This window comes from Phoxinus phoxinus, assembly GCF_949152265.1.
Source record: "Phoxinus phoxinus genome assembly, chromosome: 13".
Lineage (NCBI taxonomy): Eukaryota > Metazoa > Chordata > Actinopteri > Cypriniformes > Leuciscidae > Phoxinus > Phoxinus phoxinus.
In genome coordinates, this window is record NC_136888.1 from 32,452,471 (window position 1) to 32,476,724 (window position 24,254).

The 24,254-nt window shown below is 37.9% G+C and overlaps 2 protein-coding genes across 6 annotated transcripts in view; one reads left to right on the forward strand and one right to left on the reverse strand.

The window, feature by feature from the left end:
• The first annotated feature begins 160 nt into the window (after positions 1-160).
• slc4a1ap (solute carrier family 4 member 1 adaptor protein) lies at positions 161-14,574 on the forward strand. Of its 4 annotated transcripts, none has more exons than XM_079632318.1 (15): positions 161-537; positions 1,548-1,991; positions 2,647-2,842; positions 2,926-3,054; positions 4,290-4,350; positions 4,527-4,666; positions 5,385-5,545; positions 5,629-5,698; positions 5,780-5,972; positions 8,125-8,227; positions 8,334-8,532; positions 8,841-8,948; positions 9,095-9,174; positions 10,608-10,677; positions 11,987-14,574. In XM_079632318.1, exons 1-15 carry the CDS (start codon positions 196-198, stop codon positions 12,034-12,036), a joined length of 2,346 nt encoding a protein of 781 aa, XP_079488444.1. In that variant the 5' UTR covers positions 161-195; the 3' UTR covers positions 12,037-14,574. The 4 variants fall into 4 exon arrangements, with proteins under 4 accessions (XP_079488444.1, XP_079488446.1, XP_079488447.1 ...); XM_079632319.1 differs by having other exon boundaries at positions 174-537; positions 9,098-9,174; XM_079632320.1 differs by lacking the exon at positions 1,548-1,991 and having other exon boundaries at positions 171-537.
• A 3,456-nt stretch (positions 14,575-18,030) lies between these two features.
• LOC307008973 (uncharacterized protein) overlaps positions 18,031-24,254 on the reverse strand; it is a 39,032-nt gene continuing 32,808 nt past the window's right edge. Inside the window, exon 6 of one of the 2 annotated variants that reach the window (XM_079632324.1) lies at positions 18,031-19,657. In XM_079632324.1, coding sequence (XP_079488450.1) covers positions 19,532-19,657 — 126 coding nt within the window. In that variant the 3' untranslated portion in view covers positions 18,031-19,531. The remainder of the gene's footprint in view (positions 19,658-24,254) is intronic. The other variant, XM_079632323.1, reaches the window with a different exon arrangement.

Below are 24,254 nucleotides of genomic sequence, written 5' to 3' on the forward strand. Positions count from 1 at the left end.
ACATTGGAGATAACAGATACGAATTTAAGATGTTAAATTGTACATATATATGTGCGTGACAGATAATTATTATACATCCACATTAACATATTCTGATACATTTCTTTTTATGAACAAAATAAGATTTTTTTGTAAGAATAAAATTTGTTCAAGAGTACAGGAACGGAATCATTAAAGTGTTACACCAAACACACCATGTCGGTTACTGAACACACGATGGAGTCTGAACGCAGCGGGCAAATAGAAAATAATCAAACTGAAATAGAAACAGAGACGAGTTTGGACCTTACCTGTGATACCAAACAGCACATCACCAGCACTAATGAAAACACAGATGATCCTTTTAAGAAACCGGTTATTTTCGCGGCTCCATCTCTCACGGTTAGGAAACCAGGAGGATCAAACTCAACCAAGAAACTCGCTGAAGAATTAAAATCAGAGAATAACAACACACATCTTAATACTAAACACCAGCCGACAGACACTCAAACAGACCCGTCCGATCATCCATCATCCGAGAGAGCTGATGCACAGAAGGTGGGTCATTGACAAATACAAATCATTTAACAATGTGTTTAACGTTAACGTTAAACCAATTTCGTTTGTTAAATAACATTTCATAGTGTTTAAATTCATATTGTGACTATTTTTATGTCAGGCGGTGCAACCAAATATTTGAATGAATGTATGTATACTGTAGTTGTACCACCTGACATGGAAAGTGTATCAACCTTCCCATAACTGTTACTTGAAATGAGCAGTTTTTACTAGTAACAGTTATTGGAGACAATGGAGAGAGATCTACTAACCTTTTCACTCTGCCACAAGGATTAGTATCATGTTTACTGTTATTACATAGATAATAATTATATTTATACAATAAGAGCCATGTTTGCAGTTGTCACCCTGACAAAAAGTTGTTCAATTATCTCAACAGCTTTAATACTACTGATATATAGAAAAATGTTTATATGAAAGGTTTCAAACCTAAAATTATGCTATAATAGTTTACATTTTTTCGTTATTAGGACACCTTATTAAATCGTTTTCTGAATCTGTTCATTTGTCCGGACCGTTGCACCACCTGACATCTTGGGGGTTTAAGATAACGAAACATAGAAATGATGTGTATTATTTAAATATACTAAAAATGAATTCAAACTAAATAGGTTTTATAGAATAAGTGATATACAGTACCCGGTCAAAAGTTTGAAACATTACCATTTCTAATGTTTTTGGAAGAAGTCTCTTATGATCATCAAGGATGCATTTATTTAATACAGAAGAAAAACGGTAATATTGTGAAATATTCTTACAATTTCAAATAATGGTTTTCTATTTTAATGTACTTTCAAATATCATTTATTTCTGTGATGCAAATCTGAATTTTCATCAGCCATTACTCCAGTCTTCAGTGTCACATGATCCTTCAGAATTCATTCTAATATGCTGATTTATTATCAATGTTGGAAATAGTTGATCTTATTAGTTTAAAAGGAAATAATGCACTTGGACACAAAAAGATGCATGTCATGTCATTGACCCAGGTCCAGCCCAAACCAAAAGACACCAGACCCAAGATCACTGCCAATCTACCTCCGGCGGGCAAGTTTCCTCCTGTCCCGTACACCGAGCCCCCGTGGGGATCTGTTCCTGACATCAGCTACTCGTTCGAGCTGCTGAAAAACGGGGCGATACTAGACGCGGTCCCGCTGACCCAGAGGAGTTACTTCGTGGTGGGTCGGCTGCCGGTGTGTGACGTGTCTCTGGAGCATCCGTCCATCTCCCGCTATCACGCCGTGGTTCAGTACCGGGGCACAGCCGGGCAGGACGGCGGCGTGGGAGAGGACACGGGCTTCTATGCCTATGATCTGGGCAGCACTCATGGGACTTTTGTGAATAAGAACAAAATACCCGCTAAAACATACATAAGGCTCCGAGTGGGACATGTTTTAAAGTTCGGGGGAAGCACGAGACTCTTTATTCTGCAGGTATGTATTTCTTAAAGGGATAGTTCACACAAAAAGGAAAATTCTGTCATCATTTACTCACCCTCAAGTTGTTCCAAACCTGTATGAGTTTCTTTCTTCTGCTGAACACAAAAGAAGATATTTGGATGAATGTCAGTAACCAGACAGTTGATGGTAGCCATAAAAATAAAATAAAAATACTATTGAAATCAATGGGGCATCAACTGTTTGGGATAGCTAAACAATATTTTAAAAGCTTCTTACACTGTTTAAAAGAAATCATAGATATTTGTTTTAAGTGTTATTGGTCTACTTTGATATTTACCATGATACTGAATGATTACCAGATTAATTCACCAAGGTACTGACATCTTACTTGTTCATAAATGGTATTTTTTGTGGCTTTACAATAGTAATGTAGCTTCAGTAATACGGTTCCACCAGAAACCGCAGTTACCAATATTATGTTATATTTTTGTAACTAAAAGTCCAGCAGTTAATGAAGTTCTGAAATTATTATTTTTTTATGTACACTAACTAACTAATAATTGGTTGACCTGATAATTATTATATTTTATTATTTTTAGTTAAGTAAATAACGTTACCAATATTCATAATATATTTATCTCATGCTCGAACGTGAACATCAATTATACCAGATTACGTGTTTTCCCAGGGTCCAGAGTTTGACGAAGAAGCAGAATCTGAACTGACGGTGACAGAGCTCAGAGAACGTGCTAGAAAACAGAAAGAAGCGCTGGAGAAGAGGATGCTGGGTGATGGCTCAGATGAGGAGGAAGAGAAGGAGGAGAGTGAATCCAGTGCCACAACCAGAAGCTCCTCAGAAGATACCGGCTGCTCGTGGGGAATGGGTAATGATCAGAACTTCTCAATCCATTATAACTACCTGCCTGTTTGTTGCGAACTTACACTGTGTCTTTGTTATTTTGTTTAGATGAAGAGGCCGTGCCAGAAGAGGATGAGAATGAGGAGAATCCATTTGCCACAGAATTCCAGGAGGATCAGGAAGCAGCTTACTTAAAAGATCCTAAAAAGGCCTTGCAGGGCTTCTATGATAGAGAAGGTAAAAATATGAACTTAAGGGTGTATTCACACCTCCCTTGTTTGGTTCGATTGAATCGAACTCAAGTTCTCAACTCTGGTACAGTTTGTTTACGGTGTGAACATGAACCGACCCAATTGCAAAAAGCACTGTACCTTTTTTGACAGGGTCAATGATCGGATGGTGCAACGGATCGCAGTTGATCTGTGCATACGGGCCAGCTGTCCCACTGTTCGACACGCATGTGATTCGCGGATTAACTACTAAATTTAACCATCATAGACTGAACTTTTATAATTTGGATGTGTTTTGTCTTGCCAATTTACACATTCAAACTATTTTAAATGCAGAAGAGGCTAAAATCGGGACTCACGTGTTATCTGTGACCACAGCCGCACACAGAGAGAGAGAGGGGCGCGTTATAGCACTCGAACACCGAATTGATTCCTCTTTTGCATTTCTTTAAGATGGACTCGTCCTAAATTCTCTGCAAGTATTCTCTCGGTTGTCATAGTTGAAAAATAAACCAGATGTTTGTCATTTTTTCTCGGCCCGAGCAGAAACCCAATATTCCTACTGTTGTCTGTGTCGTTAATGTTAATAAAACAACACAATACAGCTTTAACAAAGATTAAACTATATATTTCATTTCTACAGTGAACAAATAGTGTTTTTACATTTAGGCTTAATTATTCATTTCTGTACCGGAATTAGACTTTGTAACTTTGATATTTCGTATTCATCTCTGCTTGTAATTTGTGTATTTGTTCTTATTTTATTACTAATGTTAGAACTTTCTCAATGAAGAGCATGCTTTCTCCGCCATAGAAATACATCCTAAGTTAGACTAAGGGGCTGTTTACACAACATGACTTTCTACTTAAAACAGAAAACCGTTCTGTTGGCCGTTCATTTTCACGACAGCCACGTTTTGCAGGCCTGGACGAGTTGCAAACTTTTGAAAACGATACTGTTACCGTCTCCGTGTAAACTACAAAATGTATGCGTATAACGTGTTCAGTCTGATATTCAACATCAAGTGATATTGCCAACAACTGGCCTGACAGCAGAATACAGTGTTTTTAGTCGTTTTCGTGGATCCGAGTGAACGGGGATTGTCGTCTGTACTCTAAATTTCTCAAAAACATGCAAAGGAAACACGTTTCCGTATTTAGTGCATCGTTGTTGTGTAAATGTAATAAATGTCTTTACCACACACATCTGTGAAGTCACATACATGTTTATTTTCATTGCAGGAGAAGAACTAGAGTTTGAATATGAGGAGAAAGGCCATGGCTCTTGGCTCTGCAGAATTAAGTAATCACTTCTTCTCTATTTGTAGCCAAACCACATTTGCACCTTTTTTGGTTTTCTAAGAGTTTAGCACCAGCTCAGTGTTCAGTGGCTATACAATTTCCACTTATTAATAAATGATACAGTTGATTTTGATGACATTTATTTGGATGTTTATATGTTATATTTCTGTGTTTTAGGTTGCCGGTGGATGATGCCATGGGCAGGCAGCTGATGTCTGAGGTGACCCACACAGGGAAGAAGAAAGACGCTGCCGTCCAGTGCTGTTTAGAGGCCTGCCGGATCCTGGAGGCTCGAGGTCTTCTGAGACAGGAAGCAGGTAAGCTTGTATTTTAATTTTAATTTTAATTTGATTTTTACATTGAAGACCTACTCAATTGCTGTAGTATTTCTTACCTGAATATTACTTTTAGACCTACCTGAAAAAATATATTTCATTTGTATCTTTATTCTATTCTATTTATTTGTACTATCATTTGAAAATGTAAAAAATGTAATAAAATAAGAACAAATAAACAAACTACAGACTAAGTATGAAATCAAGCTCTTTGCAACAAAATGACCCCATTGTAAAAACACAAATACATTGAGTGAGCAAACATTTAGGAGATATAATTGTAAGGGAAATTGATCAATGTTTATATGTGAATAAAAGCCTCAATTCAAATCTGTTCGTCATATAAAGCGATAATGTCTCTTCATAAGACTTGGATTAAACCGCTCCATTCATATGGATTTCTGTTACGTGTGTCTTGTACTTTTTGAAGCTTGAAAATATTGATTTCCTAGACTTTCAATGGATGGACAAAAATGATGAGATCATTTGAAAACGATATCATATTGCTATTCTTCAAGGTATTGTATCGAAATTCCAGTATTGTGAAACTCTGCTTGCAGATCGCATGTGAAGGCCCTCTCAGCCTGCGCTCTTTACAGTTTCATAATCAAAACTGAACTAGATATGTCTTTAAAAACCTGTAAAAATGCTGACAGGTCAATAGACTTTTTTGACCTCATGTTACCCACTCTCTTTACAGTGTCCCGCAAACGCAAGAAGAAGAACTGGGAAGATGAAGATTTTTATGACAGTGATGATGACACATTCCTTGACCGGACAGGTGTGGTGGAGAAGAAGAGGAAGGAGCGCATGAAGAAGGCCGGAAAGATTCAGGAGCGTCCTGATACGTATGAATCGCTGGTAAAGAATATTTCTTTTGTGATTATTATTATTACCCTGTGTGTGCTGGACATGGTATTGATGTAATGTGTATTCTTTCTTAGCTAGCCAAACTGGCCAAGGTTGAAAAAGAGCTGGCTGACACTGAGAAGAGGCTCAGTTCCTCTGGGAAAGGTGAGGAGGGGAAAGTCTGTTTTTACTCCACAGTTTTTGTCACGTGTAAGTTTACACTTCCTGTTTGTTGTCCTCGTTCAGGCGGCTCCAGTTCTTCCACAGAGGATTCTCTGGATGCGTTCATGAGCGCAGTACGGAGTGAGGTGGCTCTGGATGGGGTGGAGAGAAAGAAGCTTCATTTACATGTAGCTGAGCTGAAGAAGGAAGGTCAGAGACTGCGCAAGCTAGCGGATCTGGCTAAACCTACCCAGATGCCCTCATTACAGCCCGGCGGGTGAGCTGTGTGGCCATTTCTATATCTACTATGTATTCGGACTAGAGGTCGACCGATTCATCGGTTTTGCCGATTAATCGGCACCGATTGTTGACTGGTGGAACTATCGTTATCGGCAAAAATATATACCGATAGTTTTTCCTGGTTGCGTCCATTGCTGGAGCGGCTGAGAAGCGCGCGCTGTCATTCATTACACATGAGAGCTGAGAAGGGTCTGCTGGCATGATGCAGTACAAGAGCGGCCTCTAGAGGTGTAATAAAAACTCGTGCCTCGTGTTGTTTATTTCGACACGTGATTCTGCGTGCTGCACTGAGAGCACATGCTGCGGGAGAGCGCTGACATCAGATGCGCGTTTAAAGCACCGACAGCTCAAATGTATGTATACAGTACATTGTCATATCATTATAAAGTGATACATTTGTTGACTAAATGCTGCATTAGTAGAGAAAGAACAGCACACCAGTATGTTTGTTTGCCTTAGAGGCTGAGAGGACGCTAACATTAGTAGTACCTCAAGCGGTTAAAACACTGACAAACATAAACGTAAGTCCGACCCGAATGTTTAATGTCACAATTGTTACCTCTATATTTGCATTAGTTCATATCCAGCTGGTCACTTTTATGCATTAAATATGCAGAGAAGTTGCATATTTAAAGCTAGAGACGTAAGCAAACTGATATGTTCATACAGCCGACAGAAACATAAACGAATCAGAAAAGCATTCGATTTCGGTTATTTATTTTTTTCATCTTCACTTTAATACAAATTTTGTTACTTTTTTATTAATTAAGTTGGCTTGAAAAGAACAGTTAAATAGTTAAATTTTGAATGTAACTGGTTTTATTTGTTATTTAGAGTATTACTTTGTTTCAGTTTGAATGAATGTCTTTTATTGACTTAAATATTTATTCACATTTATATATTTATTTCATTTAGCATGTTTTCATGGTTCAATACAGTTTTTTTTATTTTTATAATAAAGTTCAGCACTGTTTTACTTGGAGTGTTATGTTTGTTTTTATCCAGTATCAATTTTAAAAACTATCGGTTCATTAATCGGTTATCGGCAAGTATGGCCCAACCTAGCTATCGTTATCGGTAAAATCCACTATCGGTCGACCTCTAATTCGGACATACTACTCTGTTGGCGTGCGTTTTTTCACACACTACACAGTAGGGAAGTAACGCGTACTACACAGTAGGGAAGTAACGCATAATACACAGAAGGGAAGTATCGCATACTACACAGAAGGGAAGTATCGCATACTACACAGAAGGGAAGTATCGCATACTACACAGAAGGGAAGTATCGCGTACTACACAGAAGGGAAGTATCGCATAATACACAGAAGGGAAGTATCGCGTACTACACAGAAGGGAAGTATCGCATACTACACAGTAGGGAAGTATCGCATACTACACAGTAGGGAAGTATCGCGTACTACACAGAAGGGAAGTATCGCATAATACACAGAAGGGAAGTAACGCATAATACACAGAAGGGAAGTATCGCATACTACACAGAAGGGAAGTATCGCATAATACACAGAAGGGAAGTATCGCGTACTACACAGTAGGGAAGTATCGCATACTACACAGTAGGGAAGTATCGCATACTACACAGAAGGGAAGTATCGCGTACTACACAGAAGGGAAGTATCGCGTACTACACAGAAGGGAAGTATCGCGTACTACACAGAAGGGAAGTATCGCGTACTACACAGAAGGGAAGTATCGCGTACTACACAGAAGGGAAGTATCGCATAATACACAGAAGGGAAGTATCGCGTACTACATAGTAGGGAAGTATCGCATACTACACAGAAGGGAAGTATCGCATAATACACAGAAGGGAAGTATCGCATACTACACAGAAGGGAAGTATCGCATACTACACAGTAGGGAAGTATCGCATACTACACAGAAGGGAAGTATCGCATACTACACAGAAGGGAAGTATCGCATACTACACAGAAGGGAAGTATCGCATACTACACAGTAGGGAAGTATCGCATACTACACAGTAGGGAAGTATCACATACTACACAGTAGGGAAGTATAAGTATTCGGGAAAAACACGTAATTTGAGAGAAAAAAAATTAAACTGATGTCATAGGGCCCTAAATGTGTGAATATTTTTATTTTTACAGTAGTCAGTCCACGGACTCGGAGAAACCTAAGAAGTTATCTCTACCTTTGTTTGGAGCCATGAAAGGAGGGAATAAATTCAAACTGAAGACTGGAACAATAGGAGTGAGTCTTTCCAAATTGAAATAAAAACAATAGATGTGCAATTACCTTCACATGATTAAAATGAGTATTAAATCTCTCTCTCTCTCTCTCTCTCTCTCTCTCTCAGGCGTTACCCCCAAAGCGAGCCAATCTGCCTCCTGAGCTCTTCAATATGAAGGAACTGCCCCCTGGTGGTGAGAAAGAGGAAGAAGAAGAAGAGGAGGAGGAGGAGGAAAGCAACAAGACTGAGGCTATCACAGATGGTGACATGGAGGTTATTCAGTCTGCAGAGATGGCCAGCTCAGACAGCGCACACCACACTAATGGTTAGACCTTGACCAACATGACTACCCTCTGCCTTAACACTGGGTACTTAGGAATGTGTTCGAAATTTCTAAATTACTAATGCTAGATTTGCAGTGTAGACTGTTTAGTGTAATTCTATATCTGACCACAAGCAGGCAGTGTTGTGCTACTCAAAATGAGTTAAATGTGTGTTATTTGTTGTCTACCTTTGAGGTTTGTTCACAGAATCTAACTCAACTTCCACATTGGACAAAATCTAAGTTAACCTGTAATCCTTTGTTTCACAGCTAATATGTATTTACTAAAATATTTCTATTTGTGTGTCTAGAGAAAGAAGACCTTGAGGACCAGCCTGCTAAGATAGTTACATCTGATGATAAAGAGAAATATAAGTCATCCCATCTTCAAAAAAACAAAAGTGACTCTGCTCCAAAAGGTAGAAAATCACATATTTTGGGGCATAAATGTGAAGTTTCTTCCATTGGTCCATTGATTGCTGTTGCATTTGGTGCTTCTAACTTCACTTTAAATGAATAATAATGGTTGACAGTTATCTGATGCACTTCCCATATGATATCCCAGCAGAAGGAGTAGACCATGATGTCTCAAATGTCCAGAGTACAAAGACAAGTACAAAGAAGAAAGTTATTGGCCCAGGCAGGGTGAGTATTTATGTAAATGACTCAACTCAAGACATAAGATATGCATCCAAAGATTATTTAACTAAAGTGATAAAAATATACCACAAAAATAGTGACCCACAAAATATCAAACAAAGTGGCATTTATTTAAAAGAAACAAACTGAAGAACACTTTTCAAGCTAACATTTTACAAAAAAATATTAGATATAAACTTCTAAAACTACTAATATACTGTTATAAATTAAGAAAAAAAGCATTTGGACATTTTCTGTTTGTCAGACAAGATGTTCATGGTTAATATGATTAATTATTTGGTCACTATGCAAGCTAGAATAGCTTTTGAACTTTATATTCATTGAAGAATCCTGAAAAAAGAAATGTATCTTGATTTCAACGAACAACTGTTGCTAAAAACAAGAAATGTTTCCTGAGCAGCCAAATCCGCATATTATACTGATTTCTGAAGGATCATGTGACCCTGAAGACTGGAGGAATGATGCTGAAAATTCAGCTCTACGTCACTGGAATAAATTACACTTTAAAATATATATTTGTTTTATATATTACTGATTTAACATGGTCACTGCTAGCTGGAATAAGTGTGCAAATACTTTTTTGGATCCACTGTATGGATGAATCTGAACTAGTAAAAACGGTCTGTAGCTTACAGGTGAAACTCGAAAAATGAGAATATCGTGCAAAAGTTCATTTATTTCAGTAATTCAACTTAAAAGGTGAAACTAATATATTATATAGACTCATTACATGCAAAGTGAGATATTTCAAGCTTTCATTTGTTATCATTTTGATGATTATGGCTTACAGCTTATGAAACCTTTTCACAATATTTCTAATTTTGAATTTGGGGTTTTCATAAGCTGTAAGCCATAATCATCAAAATTATAATAAATAAAGGCTTAAAATAAAGGCTTGAGTCTATATAATATATTAGTTTCACCTTTTAAGTTGAATTACTGAAATAAATGAACTTTTGCACCATATTCTCATTTTTCGAGTTTCATCTATACAGTAGTTATGTTTCCATCCACCTATTTATATGCACATTTTGGGATATCACGAACATTTGTTTTTGGTTTGATCATTCTGAAATGCCCGAGTCAAAGTCTGTCATAAGAATAATTTGCCATAATGACATTCATAAACACACAGCATCTGAACACAAGAGAACATGACAGCGTTTATTGAGTTTCTTCTGCCGCTCTGAGACGCAAGTCATTTATGATGGAGGAAAAAAAGAGCCACAGTTTCTTCCCCGATTGCAGCAACCTCCATTTTTATTACAAATATGTTGCGCCAATTTCCCAAGAAGTGACGATTTTGTTCTCTTGAACACATGGGAAGGAAACGCTGCTCCAATTTTGTCCATAAGTTGATTTCACAACATTGGATTGAAAGTTGGTTTTCCTGTGCCCTGATATTTCTCTATTTCCAGCCTCCTGGGACCATGTCCAAGCAATACCCAGAGGATGACCCGGACTACTGCGTTTGGCTTCCTCCATCAGGTACAAAGCTTCCCTTCTTCATCTCTGCAGGCTGTGATATTATTAAGTCATATGAAACCATATATAGAAATCAAGAAAATCAAGTATTCTTGGCACTTTCATCTCAGTTTACAGGCCCTCGCTGAATACTACACATTATTTTCAGCGATTATTAGCTTTTTTGATCTTAGGATATTTCATACAAAGTTCTAACATTTCAGAGGATTAGAGACTTTGCATTGTGGGAAAACACATTAATACCTGGCCAAAGAGTTTACTTTAAAGTCACAGGGTTATTACAAGATAAGGTTCTCTATATTTATTTATTTTCTTCTTTTTTTTGTCCAGTTTCTGCCAGAATCCACTTTTATTCAGCAAGGACACATACTTTTTTATTTTTTAAAGGGACAGTACAATATCCTTTGTTATATTCCATAATGCTTTGTGTGTGAATCCTTTCTTGTTGACAGAATATTAGAATAATATTAGATTTTATTGACATTTAAAGAATATTCAGAAAATCTAACTATTTACATTCTTGATAAATGTCCCTAATGGATAGAAATAAGGGGATCACTTTACAATATAAGGTTCATTAGTTAATGCATTAACTAACATTTAACTAATAATGAGCTACACGTCACATTTCTTACAGCATTTATTAATTTTTGATCATCTTAGCTAATAAAAATACAGCTGTTCATTGTTAGATCAGGTCCATTAAATAATATAATTTATTGTAAATGTTAAAATTAACATCAACTAAGATTAATGAATACTATTTTCATTGTTAGATCATGTTAACTAATACACAGGTAACAAATGTTAACAAAATCACCTTATTGTAAACCAAATAAAGTCCTGTCCTACATTAGTTTGCTTTAAATTATGAAAGTTAAGTACATTGCAAATGCTATTTTATTTCTTTAACCAGACACACGGGTGAAACTCGGAAAATGAGAATATTGTGCAAAAGTTAATTTATTTTAGTGATTCAACTTAAAAGGTGAATCTAATATATTATATAGACTCATTACATGCAAAGTGAGATATTTAAAGCCTTAATTTGTTATAATTTTTATGATTATGGCTCCAAAATTTGAATTTTGTGAAAAGGTTTTCATAAGCTGCAAGCCATAATCATCAAAATTATAACAAATAAAGGCTTGAAATATCTCACTTTGCAAGTAATGAGTCTATATAATACATTAGATTCACCTTTTAAGTTGAATTACTGAAATAAATGAACTAATACTCTCATTTTCCGAGTTGCACCGGTACATGCGGGTGAAACTAAGACATGATTGTATCCTGTGTGTGTTTTGAACAGGTCAGACTGGTGACGGTCGGACACATCTGAACGATAAGTACGGATACTAAACACAGAAAGTGAAGACTTCCTCACTCAAATGGAGTCAGCCCAACCGTTCATCTTAGTCTTTGGGAGTGGGCAGATTTTCTCTGTGTCCTATTTCCCAACTTTACACTTCATCTGCAAACAAGGAACGTCGTGACTCGAGTAGCTCAGATGAGCTGAGATGTTTCTAGCACTTGGTAATGGAAACTGCTTAGTCTTGTGACTGATTTTCACTTCCCTTCGCCCAATTTTCATTAAAATGCAGTCGTTTTCCACACGTGCTTTGGGGCCAAGTTGCCAAGTATAGTTTTGAAGTGGAGACTGCTTACGGTTTGGGGAAGGATTGTTTTGATAGGCACTTGCTGACTGGTTCTTCTCCACGCTAGCATAACAAACTGTTTTTGTGGTCATGAAAATGAATAGTTTATGAATATATGGTTTTGACATTGCGTTCGCTTCAGATGCATCATGCCAGTCTCTTATGTTGAAGCACTGCTGTTGTTGACAAATCTCTCTTCACGGCTTGCTGTTCTGGGATCGTTTGACCAGCCTCAGGCGGGTTCGGTAAACACTCGATCCGCTGTTCTGGGTCGCTCTCTGAGTAACGGCGGACTCCCTCCTCCGTTCGGCTCCGTATGGCGAGCGAGCGCTCCTGTTGGATGCGCTTCTCTTGAGAGAGAGCCGGCTTTACCAGCCATCTGGACACTTGCTTGGCATTCTAGGATTGGGAGCAAGCTGTTAATGAATCAGTCTGTGTGTGTGTGAGAGCTCTGTGTACATTATTTGTGTGTGTGTGTATTCGCTTCTCTTGATATTAATGAAGAGTGACTCAGTGTTGGTGATGTGTTGGCGTGTCCAAGGAAGGATTAGGTCCCCCACGTTCGCTACTACGCGCTGGTCTCTCCCTCTGTTTATCCAACTCTTTTAATGCTCTTGAGTTCTCCATTGTTTGGAGAGCATGATTTGTCGCATACAATATGTGTATTTTGTTATGTATATTTTGTACAATAAACAACTTTTCCTGTGTCTCGTCAACATGGGGGCTTGTGTTGAATGTTTGGGTCATAAAGTTGTGATCAAATGATCATCATGATCTACTTTTCTGTATGATGTGTTGTACACAATCTGCTACATGCCTTCTGATTGATAGTTTATACATTTTTAGCAAGTAAAAGGCCTTTTAGTATGATTCTAACATGTAGTGTACAGGGCTTGACATTAACCTTTTTGCTCCGCAGCCACTGTGGCGAGTGGTTTTCTAAAGTTACTAGCCACTCTGCATTTTCACTGGCCACAATTTTGACAGCAATACCATGTGACCCTGGACCACAAAGCCAGTCACATGGGTCAATTATTTTTAATTGAGATGTATACATCATATGAAAGCTGAATAAATAAGCTTCCCATTGATGTGTGGTTAGTTATGATAGGACAATATTTGGCTGAGATACAACTATTGAAAATCTGGAATCTGAGGGTGAAAAAAATGTAAACATTGAGAAAATCTCCTTTAAAGTTGTGCATTTATGTTCACGATTGTGCTGCATTCACTCACAAAAATACATGTTTTATATATTTACGGTAGGAAATTTACACAATATCTTCATGGAACGTGATCTTTACTTAATATCCTAATGATTTTTGGCATAAAAGAAAAATGGATAATTTTGACCCATACAATTTATAGTTGGCTATTGCCACCGATATACCCATGCGACTCGAGACTGGTTTTGTGATCCAGGGTAATATACAGGTATTTTTAATAATATCTTATAATTTCGCAGCAGATATATTAGACTTCTGTCACTTTAAAACCAAATACACTGATCCATTACACCGTTTTCATTCTTAACTGTTTACGTTCACTTAAAACTGAACTGACTGTGTTTACATGAATACTCGCCAAGACTGGCATTTTGACATTATTTTGTGTGTGTATTTGACATTTTAAGCACAATAATCAGTGAAAAATAACACGATTTAATACTGAGAGGCGGCTTTATGTGCCGCACTGAGCACAACATATGTCGGAGAGATGAGATGGCGAGAAAGCGCTGCTGGTATTGTACATCTAATCTGCAGCAAATGAGTATTAGAAGAGTTTCAGATATTTCGGTGTCAGTATCGAATAAATCTATATTTTTGACAACACTAAATTGCACCTAGTTTATTATTTCAGATGCCCTTTTAAAGAACTACAATTGAGAAATATATTTAAATTCCAACTCGCCAAAGTGGCTAATATGAGTGACTTCTCATATTATGAGTGTCAAGCCCTGATTGTTAGTAATATTTTAAGATGAACACGTACTGGACGGAAGCAACTTCAGTTTACTTATCCATAAATGTTTTTAGAAAAATCATGTTAAAATGTGTGTATCAAAGTTGATACGTCTTTTGTTTATTTGTGCATTTTATCTAAGTAGTCTAGGATCTCATTGATTTACATCACACGATATCAGAATTTCATCGTACTTTTTGACCATGTCAGTTTCGGAAACTACACCAAATTGCATGTGTTTGCTCAGTTTGGGCCTCGAATAAAATGTTCTTTCTCTCTTCTCGAGTGTGAGCTCAATATTTTCATTTATGTATCAAATATGATTCTCACCGTTTATTTTAGATTGTCGAAAGGGTCACTAAACTGTTTCTGATTATTTTTTCATATGCCAGACTTTACAGGGTTAATCAGTTCAAGGCATGTTCAGGCATGTCTCTGGTTACACTCACTGGAAAGTGATCAAGCACCAAACCCCCCAAAATATACTTTTTTCTGAACTGTTTCTGTTCTTATTTTTACAATATTATTTATAATCTTTTAATATAATGTTAAAGGTTAAAAAAAAGTTTTGCTTACTACAATATAATAAAATAGACTGCAGCTATTTGCCCTAAATGCTAACAAAAACTGTGTAAATAGTGATGGATGCTATCTACACTGAAAATGGCAGTATTTTAAATAGTAGATGCTATGTAAATGTAGTACAAATATTGACAGATACTGTTTTCACCTCTGTGTAGTGTAATATTATAATAATACAGTATGTGTTAACAATATATTCAGTATGCCGATATGATCTATTACAGTTACAGACAGTGAATATATATTTATTAAAATCTTAAACGGATGCTGTTTTATTGGGACATTACTTGTCCTAACCCTACACTTTAAACACTTTAGTCCCACTGCAAATTACACGTTAGGCAATTTATTTCCATTTTTTGTATATTTTCTCCTAGCTGATATGCGATGGGAAAAGAATGAGTTTGGAAAAAGGCAGATTCAACCTCGGGTCAGTCGCATCAAAAGCATTAGCACCACGCGCCTGACTATCCACACCGCTGCTGTTATTAACAGATCTTTCATAACTTTCTCTGGCTCAATCAGACAATGGTGGGCGGAGTTAATGTGAATAGGTTATTAGAAATAGACACTCAGATAAAATAAATAACTTTCGACTCAACGTTCTGGAGGGTGTAGAGCAGAAATGCAATGTTTGTTAGAGCACTTCTAATACATCTTCTGTACAAAAATGTGTGATTTGAGTTAAATTTGTTAATTTAAGATAAACTTCCAGTTGTAATTCGTGTAGGTGGAGTTGCACCACGTTAACAGTGTTTTGTGGAGAGTCACGTCACATAAGCTTCTGTGCAGATATCATGCAACATTTACCAGGTTAAACCAGCTTGGTCATGACATGAGTTGAAAGATTGCATGTAAGTGCACACAAATAAAATATGAAATGCAAAACATTTCCTTAGGCCGTGCTGCTTACAACATATATCGCTGTCTGGGCAGACAAAGTTATTAACTATTTTATCACACTATATTTTAAGAGGTTTAAAGATTTTAGCTATACTTTTAAAACTCTTTTAATGTTTATCCCTGTGCAATTCCTCACAACATAAACCTTCAAGTCATGATGGTGCCATACACTATTTAATTTGGACTCCTTTTTGCAACACAACTGCTTTAGCAATTTGTGAAACCTTGTGCAAAGTGATCCAATCAACTGAATGCATTCCAAATTCTCAACTGAGTGTGTACACACTGCTTATCCTACAGGAAACTGGGTTTGATAGGCATCAGATTGAGCCGTATTATTGTAGTAGAGTATCTTCTGATCAGGCCGCGCACACCCATCTTGATGTCTCGGTTCCTGGCTCACTTGCTTCAGCCCCTCATCATAGCCGAGCACTGACGTCACTCTCTGGTTCACGAACACAAACACACAGCTTATTGCTCTGTTTGGGATCTGGCACGGATAGGCCTGTGGAATCAGCCCACGCTGGAATGAGAATGCTTCTGTATGGTGGATAAGGAACCTGCAATGTTGACAGACTCTGTGCGAATATGGTTTGCAGCACTTGTGAACACGTGAGCTGTGTTTGAAATTGACCCCTTATAACCTCATTCACCATTTCCTACATTACTCCACTAATATAGTCCACTTGAAGGAGTAAACTCGATAACATCCACTATAGTTTCGGACGCCACTACAAATGGCTGTCCCATCAAATAGGGCCCCTATTTAAGGGTATAGGGGGCGATTTCGTAGCCTGGCTCCGCGCGAGATGGTCCTCACTGCAGAACACGAAATCCAGGGGGAGGACTTGGATCCAGATCCAACTCCTCCCACCTTACATATAACCTAAGCCTACCAATCTCCACCCCCTGATCCCTAAACCCAGCCCTAAACCTACCAATCTCCACCCCCTGATCCCTAAACCTACCCATCTCCACCCCCTGATCCCTAAACCCACCCCTAAACCTACCCATCTCCACCCCCTGATCCCTAAACCTACCCATCTCCACCCCCTGATCCCTAAACCTACCCCTAAACTTACCCATCTCCACCCCCTGATCCCTAAACCTACATCTAAGCCTACCCATCTCCACCCCCTGATCCCTAAACCTACCAATCTCCACCCCCTGATCCCTAAACCTACCCATCTCCACCCCCTGATCCCTAAACCCACCCCTAAACCTACCAATCTCCACCCCCTGATCCCTAAACCTACCAATCTCCACCCCCTGATCCCTAAACCTACCAATATCCACCCCCTGATCCCTAAACCTACCAATCTCCACCCCCTGATCCCTAAACCTACCAATATCCACCCCCCTGATCCCTAAACCTACCAATATCCACCCCCCTGATCCCTAAACCTACCAATCTCCACCCCTTAGATCTGGATCCAACTCCACCCCCTGGATCTCGTGTACTGCAGTGAGGTGCTACTGCTCCGTCCTCCTACGTACTTAAGCTAAATTTTCATTTTCTTTCAGTACGTCATCTGGGTTTGCGGTATATTCGTGGGTTTTCTCAGGACAATTTTTTACCGGTCCAATCAGTGAACAGAGGGAGCGACTGAGAACGATGACGTTGAGGTCGTGCGCTAGTTTGAGTTGAAGTTTCGTCACGACCAAACGTTAGCGATTGGTTATGGAAGATCCAAAGTGACTCTGGGCAGATCCAATAGTTTTAAACTTCAACAGAGGACCCGCCTTCAAGGAAGTTAACGCTTGTCAATGGAGAGCGGCCAGTCAAATGTATGAGAGTCTGGTATGACCAAGCTAGCGATTTCGGTCACAGCCACGGAAATCGAAAAATTATGTCAACTGAGCATGCAAGTGCAATATTTTATGCTGTTGTTTTGACAAATTGAAAACACTGATATTTATTTTCATTTATGACGTTAAATCCCTCAGTTCTCACCGTCTCTGAAAAGCCAATCAAATGTTGATTCTTGTTTTATCACGAGCTTCGCCAGCAGACTCTCCACGTGTGATTCCCCGGAGGTTCGTGATTTAGCCGATCCATGTCAAACCTTTTACCAAAATGTTCTCTATTTACGGATATGACAAGACACACAAGTGACGAATGTACGCAATTTTCTGCGAAAACCATAACCTTAAAGCTAAAAGTGGCAACATCTGTTCTAGACATGCCTTTAAGAGCTTCACCGAACATACTTTGCAATAAGAAAAAGCATTTGAAGTGAATTACCAAGACACAAACTGGGAAGAAACATTTATTCGCTTCATTTGAAGCATAGATACAGAAAAGGACAACTTTTCACGTTGCAAGCATGTACTGTACTGTATGTCCATATAGCTGTAATTTTAAAAATATTGTATTTGTTTCACATAGATACACTTAATAACACCTAAGTGAAACTTATGCAACAACTATGAATAATTGTCCTTGTTGATCACCGTCCGGTTGGCCTAGCTTATTGACCCTTACACGGGTTACAACTGCAGTTTACATTCAGGAAAAAGTATTAAAGTATGCTGCTAAAAGTACATTACATCCACTGTCAAAATCCTCAGAAGGATAGTTTCTGAAATATACTGCATGGATCGGATTCATGTTGTCCATATTTAAAATGAGTTCAGTAATTTTCTACACATCAGAAGAATGACACAGGCTATGTTCGGAATAGCACACTAGCATACTCATATTACTATTTCTACAGCGTGTTGTATATATGGAGAATACGTTCCAAAATAAACAAACATACCTTTTGAAACATTTATTGCAAATAATCCTGTTTCACATTCTATTAAATAGTAAACAGTGTGTACTTTGCAGTATGCAGTACGCTAGTATTTTATTCTGAACAACAACTGTGTGATAAGGGCTGTGATTTAATCCCTGGTGTGTGTTCAAACAGTGTCAAAACATTCATAAACTAGATATTGATGGTAAAACTCAATGTATTTAGGTACATAGTACTGAGTATGCTACATAGTAAGGCGCATGTTTATTAATATATGATGTTGAAAGACTCTAGTATAGCGTTGTGTTGTTGTTCCCTCCCCCCGTTCTTCACTTAAGATGTAATTACTTTGGAATACACATCAGATAACCAGTAATTTGATTACTGACACATTGAAGCTGAACAATGTCTAGCATGTGCTGTCATTATATATGATTGTTAAGTTTTCCGGTTTACCCTGGTTATAGAGCGAAAAGCTTTATTTTATTACAAACCGGTTTTATTAATTAAGGCCCATTCTGGCATCTAACTGATTGTCTCTCATAACAAATCCCTGTCTAAACATACAACTGCCTTAAACCGAAATTGTCTTGCATGTTACTACCTTCAACCCAGTGGTCTCAACCCAACCATGTGGCCCAATCATCAGACAATATCAACAAACCGCTGACCAATCTCTGCTCAAACCCATCACAGAAACCGAACCATTTGGTCGTGGTTTTATAGATAGCGCAGTGGTCATGGCCTTGTCATTAAAATAAGTTCTAAGTGGGTTTCCTGAGAGTTAGAGAGGATGAGACGGCTAAAGGCGAAAGGTTGCGTCTCCTCATTCCTCTCATACATTCTGGCCCTGATCACATTTCCTGTTTTGTCCACAGGCCTTATCACGGGGCCTTTGTTCACACTAATATCCTGCAAAATAAAAGGCAATGCAAACATACATTGTCTTTATGTTGGGAATTTTTGGTCCACAAGTGATGTTTCGTCTCTGCGAAGGTCCAGTGGTGTCGCTCACGCACACGGAGGCTCCTCGGCGGGGATCAGGGGACTGCAGGGGGGAGCGCTGCTCAGAGGCCGGAAAGCGAAGATGGATGGATCGTAGGAGTATCGGGGTGCGTGACGGCCGCCACTCAGGTTCTGTGAGGGAAACACATAAACAAAGATGAAGTGGGAAGTAACTGGGTTTGGTTTATTAGTCAAGTCAAGTCACCTTTATTACCGTAGCGCTTTATACAACATGATTATTTCAAAGCAGCTTCATTATTCAGCTCAAGTCAGTTTAGTGTTGGTGCACTTTTTTTCCCAATAACTGTAAAATTCAACAATTATGAAACAAGCTGAATAATGACACTATTGCCTTCTGTAGAGCGGAGTCAGTTCAGAACTCATGTTTAAAGGTAGAGTAGGCGATTTATGAGAAACGCTGTTGAAAGTGTATCGGACTGAGCAGCACAACACACTTGTAGCCAATCAGCAGTGGGGGGCGTGTCCACTCATGATGGGGAGGAGAGAGAGTGAGATTAGGAAGACTGTAGAAAGAGAGATGGCTGAGAGACATTACAAAAGAGAATGACACTCAAAACCAATATACTCCTATGTACTGTATGTTAATGTTTTGTTCTTCCTCGTCATTCATTCCTCATCTTCGCTTTATTTTTCGCTAAGCATTATCTTGCTTTGCTTTTGCTATGATCCACTCTTGCATTGCGTGTTTGTGCATTTTAGGGGCGGAGCAATGAAGGGCGGGTGTGTTTGTTTTGGGTTGATTTCAAATATCAACAATGTTCAACAACGATTTTGAGAAATCACATGCCCTTTAATATGATAGTTTCATCCTTCATTCTACTTCATTCCTTTCCTTCACATCAAAGAATAAACACGTATGTCTGGATTAATGGTCTGGTGGTATCATTTTTGTTCATCAGAGATTTATATCAAGAGCGGGGACACGTGTGTGTGTGCATTGTGTTTTGTGATTTCACCGAAACGAATAGTCTCTCAACAAATAACAAACAAACTAAATAAATACACTGCTAGTCAAGTGGATAAAAAAAAAAAAAGATAGATTCCAGTGACTTCTGGGGTAGTTAATAATGTATTGTATTATTAATATTTTTCTAAATAGTGGCATATGATTTATAAATTAAAATATTTAGTATTTATATTTATAAATGCAATTTCCTTATTTTGTTATCAAGGATGCTGAAGGTCTAGATCTTCTGTACTGTTTTTGTTACAGTTTTAATATGCTGTATTGGGATTTAAAAGCTATTTAAAATAAAGAGATTAAATTCGCCTAATCACACACTTGGGATAGAGTAACCAAAGAACAGATTAATATTAAGTAAATCAGTAAGTAACTAAGGGTACGTTTACACAACAACAATGTACTAAAAATGAAAAAAAAAAAAAGTGTTTTTGAAAAGTTATACAGACAAACTTATCAAAATGATACCGTTCACACGGATCTGCGAAAACAACTAATGCTGTATAATTCCTGCCAGGCCAGTAGTTGGCGACGTCACTTTGTAACACGAGATACGTGTGTGTCAACATTTTCACAAATCGTGTTGTTGTTGTTTACACGGAGGCGATAACGGTATAGTTTTCAAAAACTTGCAACTTTCAAAAAACAGTTTTCAGTTTTTAGTTGAAAAACGTATTGTGTAAACATCCCCTTTTCTTTCAATTTTCTTTCAAACATGCTGAACTTTGTCGAAAACCTCGAGTGTGTTATCACTGGCTTACATGACCAAAATTATCTTTAAAACAAAACCAAGTGAGCAAAAACCTGAAAACCCCAGAGAAAGGAGTGGTTCCTGTCCTGGAGAATGAAAGAAGTAGTTAATTTGTTTCACATATGGTCAGCTAAATCTAGCCTGGCTTAAAATCCACAACTCAAAAAGATATACATGCGTATACCACAAGGTTAAGCTCTTTTCCTGTCAAATAGCCACTCTGTTGTAGGTTTTCAAATCCATCAAGGGGCCAGATCAACACTTCATCAAAATAAAAGTAAGAGTAGGCCTCTAGTTTCATTGGATGTTACACGATCCCATTTACTTTCTACAAGCAGCTGTTTTCCATGAATCTCCCTCCAGGAAACAATGTTCGGAGTTTAATCATTTTAAACTGGTTTCATCCATGCATTCCTAACAGCAAATGACAAACCATCAAATACTATTCTTTATTGTAAGTTTTTAAGAGTTCAACAGGCCTTTAGACTGACAAATATGTGCAACTGTAGGAAGAGTGATTATTATATTATGACAAACAGCTCGGGCTTTTGTTTCCTGGTACATTTTACGAGTACATAATGCTTTTAAAACATTACACCACTATACTTGCTTATACATGGGAACAAATTAACCCCTCGACCCCTAACATCTGTCATGTCAACAAGTTTGGACCATCTATGCGATAAGACCGTTTGTCTTCTCTGGCTTCATCCACCAATGATTTTCTTTTTTCTTCTTCTTTGGTTTCATTTCTTTCTTGTTTCTGAGCCCTCGTTCTCTCTGGTCTTGTCCCAGACCTCAAACCCCCATGATGATTTTCCCGGTTCCCTAACTGGCCCCCTGATAGCCACTTCCCACTCCATCTCTAGCTTTACCTGGAGCGTGGCCAGCAGAGACGGGGCCCGGAGATAAAACCAGGGGCCCAACCACTTTACATACATGAGCAGAAGACCAGAGGGAATGGGAGAAGCAGGGAAAACCAAAAGAAAAATGATTAAAAAGAACATTTTCACAAACCGAAATACATGAGAAACTCTAAACTCGAAAGTATGGCTTAAGGGTTTAACAGAACATGAATATTGACCCTGGACCACAAAACATGGGTCAGATTTATATATCATCTGAAAGCTGAATACATAAGCTTTCAATTGATGTGTGGTTTGTTATAATATGACAATATTTGTCCGAGATACGACTATTTGAATATATATTCAAAAAAATCGAAACATTGAGAAAATCTCCTTTAAAGTTGTGCATATGTTCACGATTGTGCTGCATTCACTCACAAAAATACATGTTTTATATATTTACGGTAGGAAATTTACACAATATCTTCATGGAAAATGATCTTTACTTAATATCTTAATGATTTTTGGCATAAAAGAAAAATCTAATATTTTTGACCCATACAATGTATAGTTGGCTATTGCCACAGATATACCCGTGCGACTCCAGACTGGGTTTGTGATCCAGGGTCACATATTCAGTAATAGTATCGATTTAACTGCACCGATCGGAACAAAACTGGATATTGTAACCATCTTTGCAAAATCAACACTGTAATTGAACTGATTTGAATCTACATAGAGCTGAATAATGACACTATTGTCTTCTTAAAGGATTAGTTCACTTTTAAAGTGAAAATTCTGTCATCATATACTCACCCTTAAGTTGTTTCAAACCTGTATTAATTTCTTTCCTCTGCTGAACACAAAGGAAGATATTTAGAAGAATGTCAGTAACCAGACAGTTTTTGGTTCCCAATGACTGCCATAGTAGGAAAAAAATATACTATGGCAGTCATTGGGAACCAAAAACTGTCTGGTTACCGACATTCTTCTAAATATCTTCCTTTGTGTTCAGCAGAGGAAAGAAATTAATACAGGTTTGAAACAACTTAAGGGTGAGTATATGATGACAGAATTTTCATTTTAAAAGTGAACTAATCCTTTAAGAGCTGCTTTGACACAATACATCCCGCCTGTAGATGGCGATATAGCGAGTAACACATGTAAGGTTGCCGATACCAGAGCTGCGTCCAAAATCATCTGAGTAGGGCTGCGTTTAAATAAATAAAAAATGTATGCCCTTCTCTTGCTAACTTTCCTCCATCTCGTTCACTTGGATGTACGTCTTTGCCATTGGAGGAACACTTGCAATGTGTTTCAATGTAGCATCTCGATCACTGGAATCTGCTATGGAGCTGATTTATTATTTACAGTTATTTGAATTTGTTTTATGCACAATTCTAAAGGCCTGTATGTATTCTTGAAATGTTGAAGAAAATATATTTAAAATTACACAAGCTAACACAACAATACCGTAAACTAAAACTGTGTTTAAAAAAAAAAACTAAAAAAAGAGTCATCTTAAGGTAGCTACAAATATTAAATGCAGTTAAATGTCAAAATAACTTCAATATCATACACTAGATTTGTGCGGGCTGTAATAAAATGACAATATTTTATAAAATGTGTTAAAAATAAATATAAAATATGAGTCAACGATCAAGGACTAAAGGTAAAGGAAAGTGGGAAAGCAAAGAGAGAGTGGGAAGAGCGAAAGGAAGTTGAAAACGACAACAAGGCGGAGGAGTGAACCGAAGAACATCTTTCTCTCTGACTGGAGATCCTGCAACAGCCGGCACTCTATAAATGGAAAATGACTTCATCCTCACACACACACACACACACACACACACACACACACTTCCTTCTCCCTCTCCCTTTTCATCCCTTGCTCCTCTCCTCACCTCTTTCCATTAATCTAATAAAATGGTCATCCAATCTCCTGCAGATGAAATGGAGGTTTCTGGATGTTCATTGGAGAGAAAGACCATTACGCATCAATTCTTTCAGTCTACGAGAGGAAAACCTGCATTTCTGGAAGCTAAAAGACGTTTCTTTTTTTATCATAACATTTCAGCACTGAATATTTGGAGACTCCATATATTGGACATTTTGGTCACTTTAGATTAGGATCCAATTCTCATTATT

Bases quoted from the DNA above. Each gene is read 5' to 3' on its own strand.
- slc4a1ap (XM_079632318.1), top strand. From the start codon at position 196: ATGTCGGTTACTGAACACACGATGGAGTCTGAACGCAGCGGGCAAATA. The intron at 4,667-5,384 runs GTAAGCTTGTAT...CTCTCTTTACAG, and splicing joins TCTTCTGAGACAGGAAGCAG to TGTCCCGCAAACGCAAGAAG. The intron at 8,228-8,333 runs GTGAGTCTTTCC...TCTCTCTCTCAG, and splicing joins TGAAGACTGGAACAATAGGA to GCGTTACCCCCAAAGCGAGC.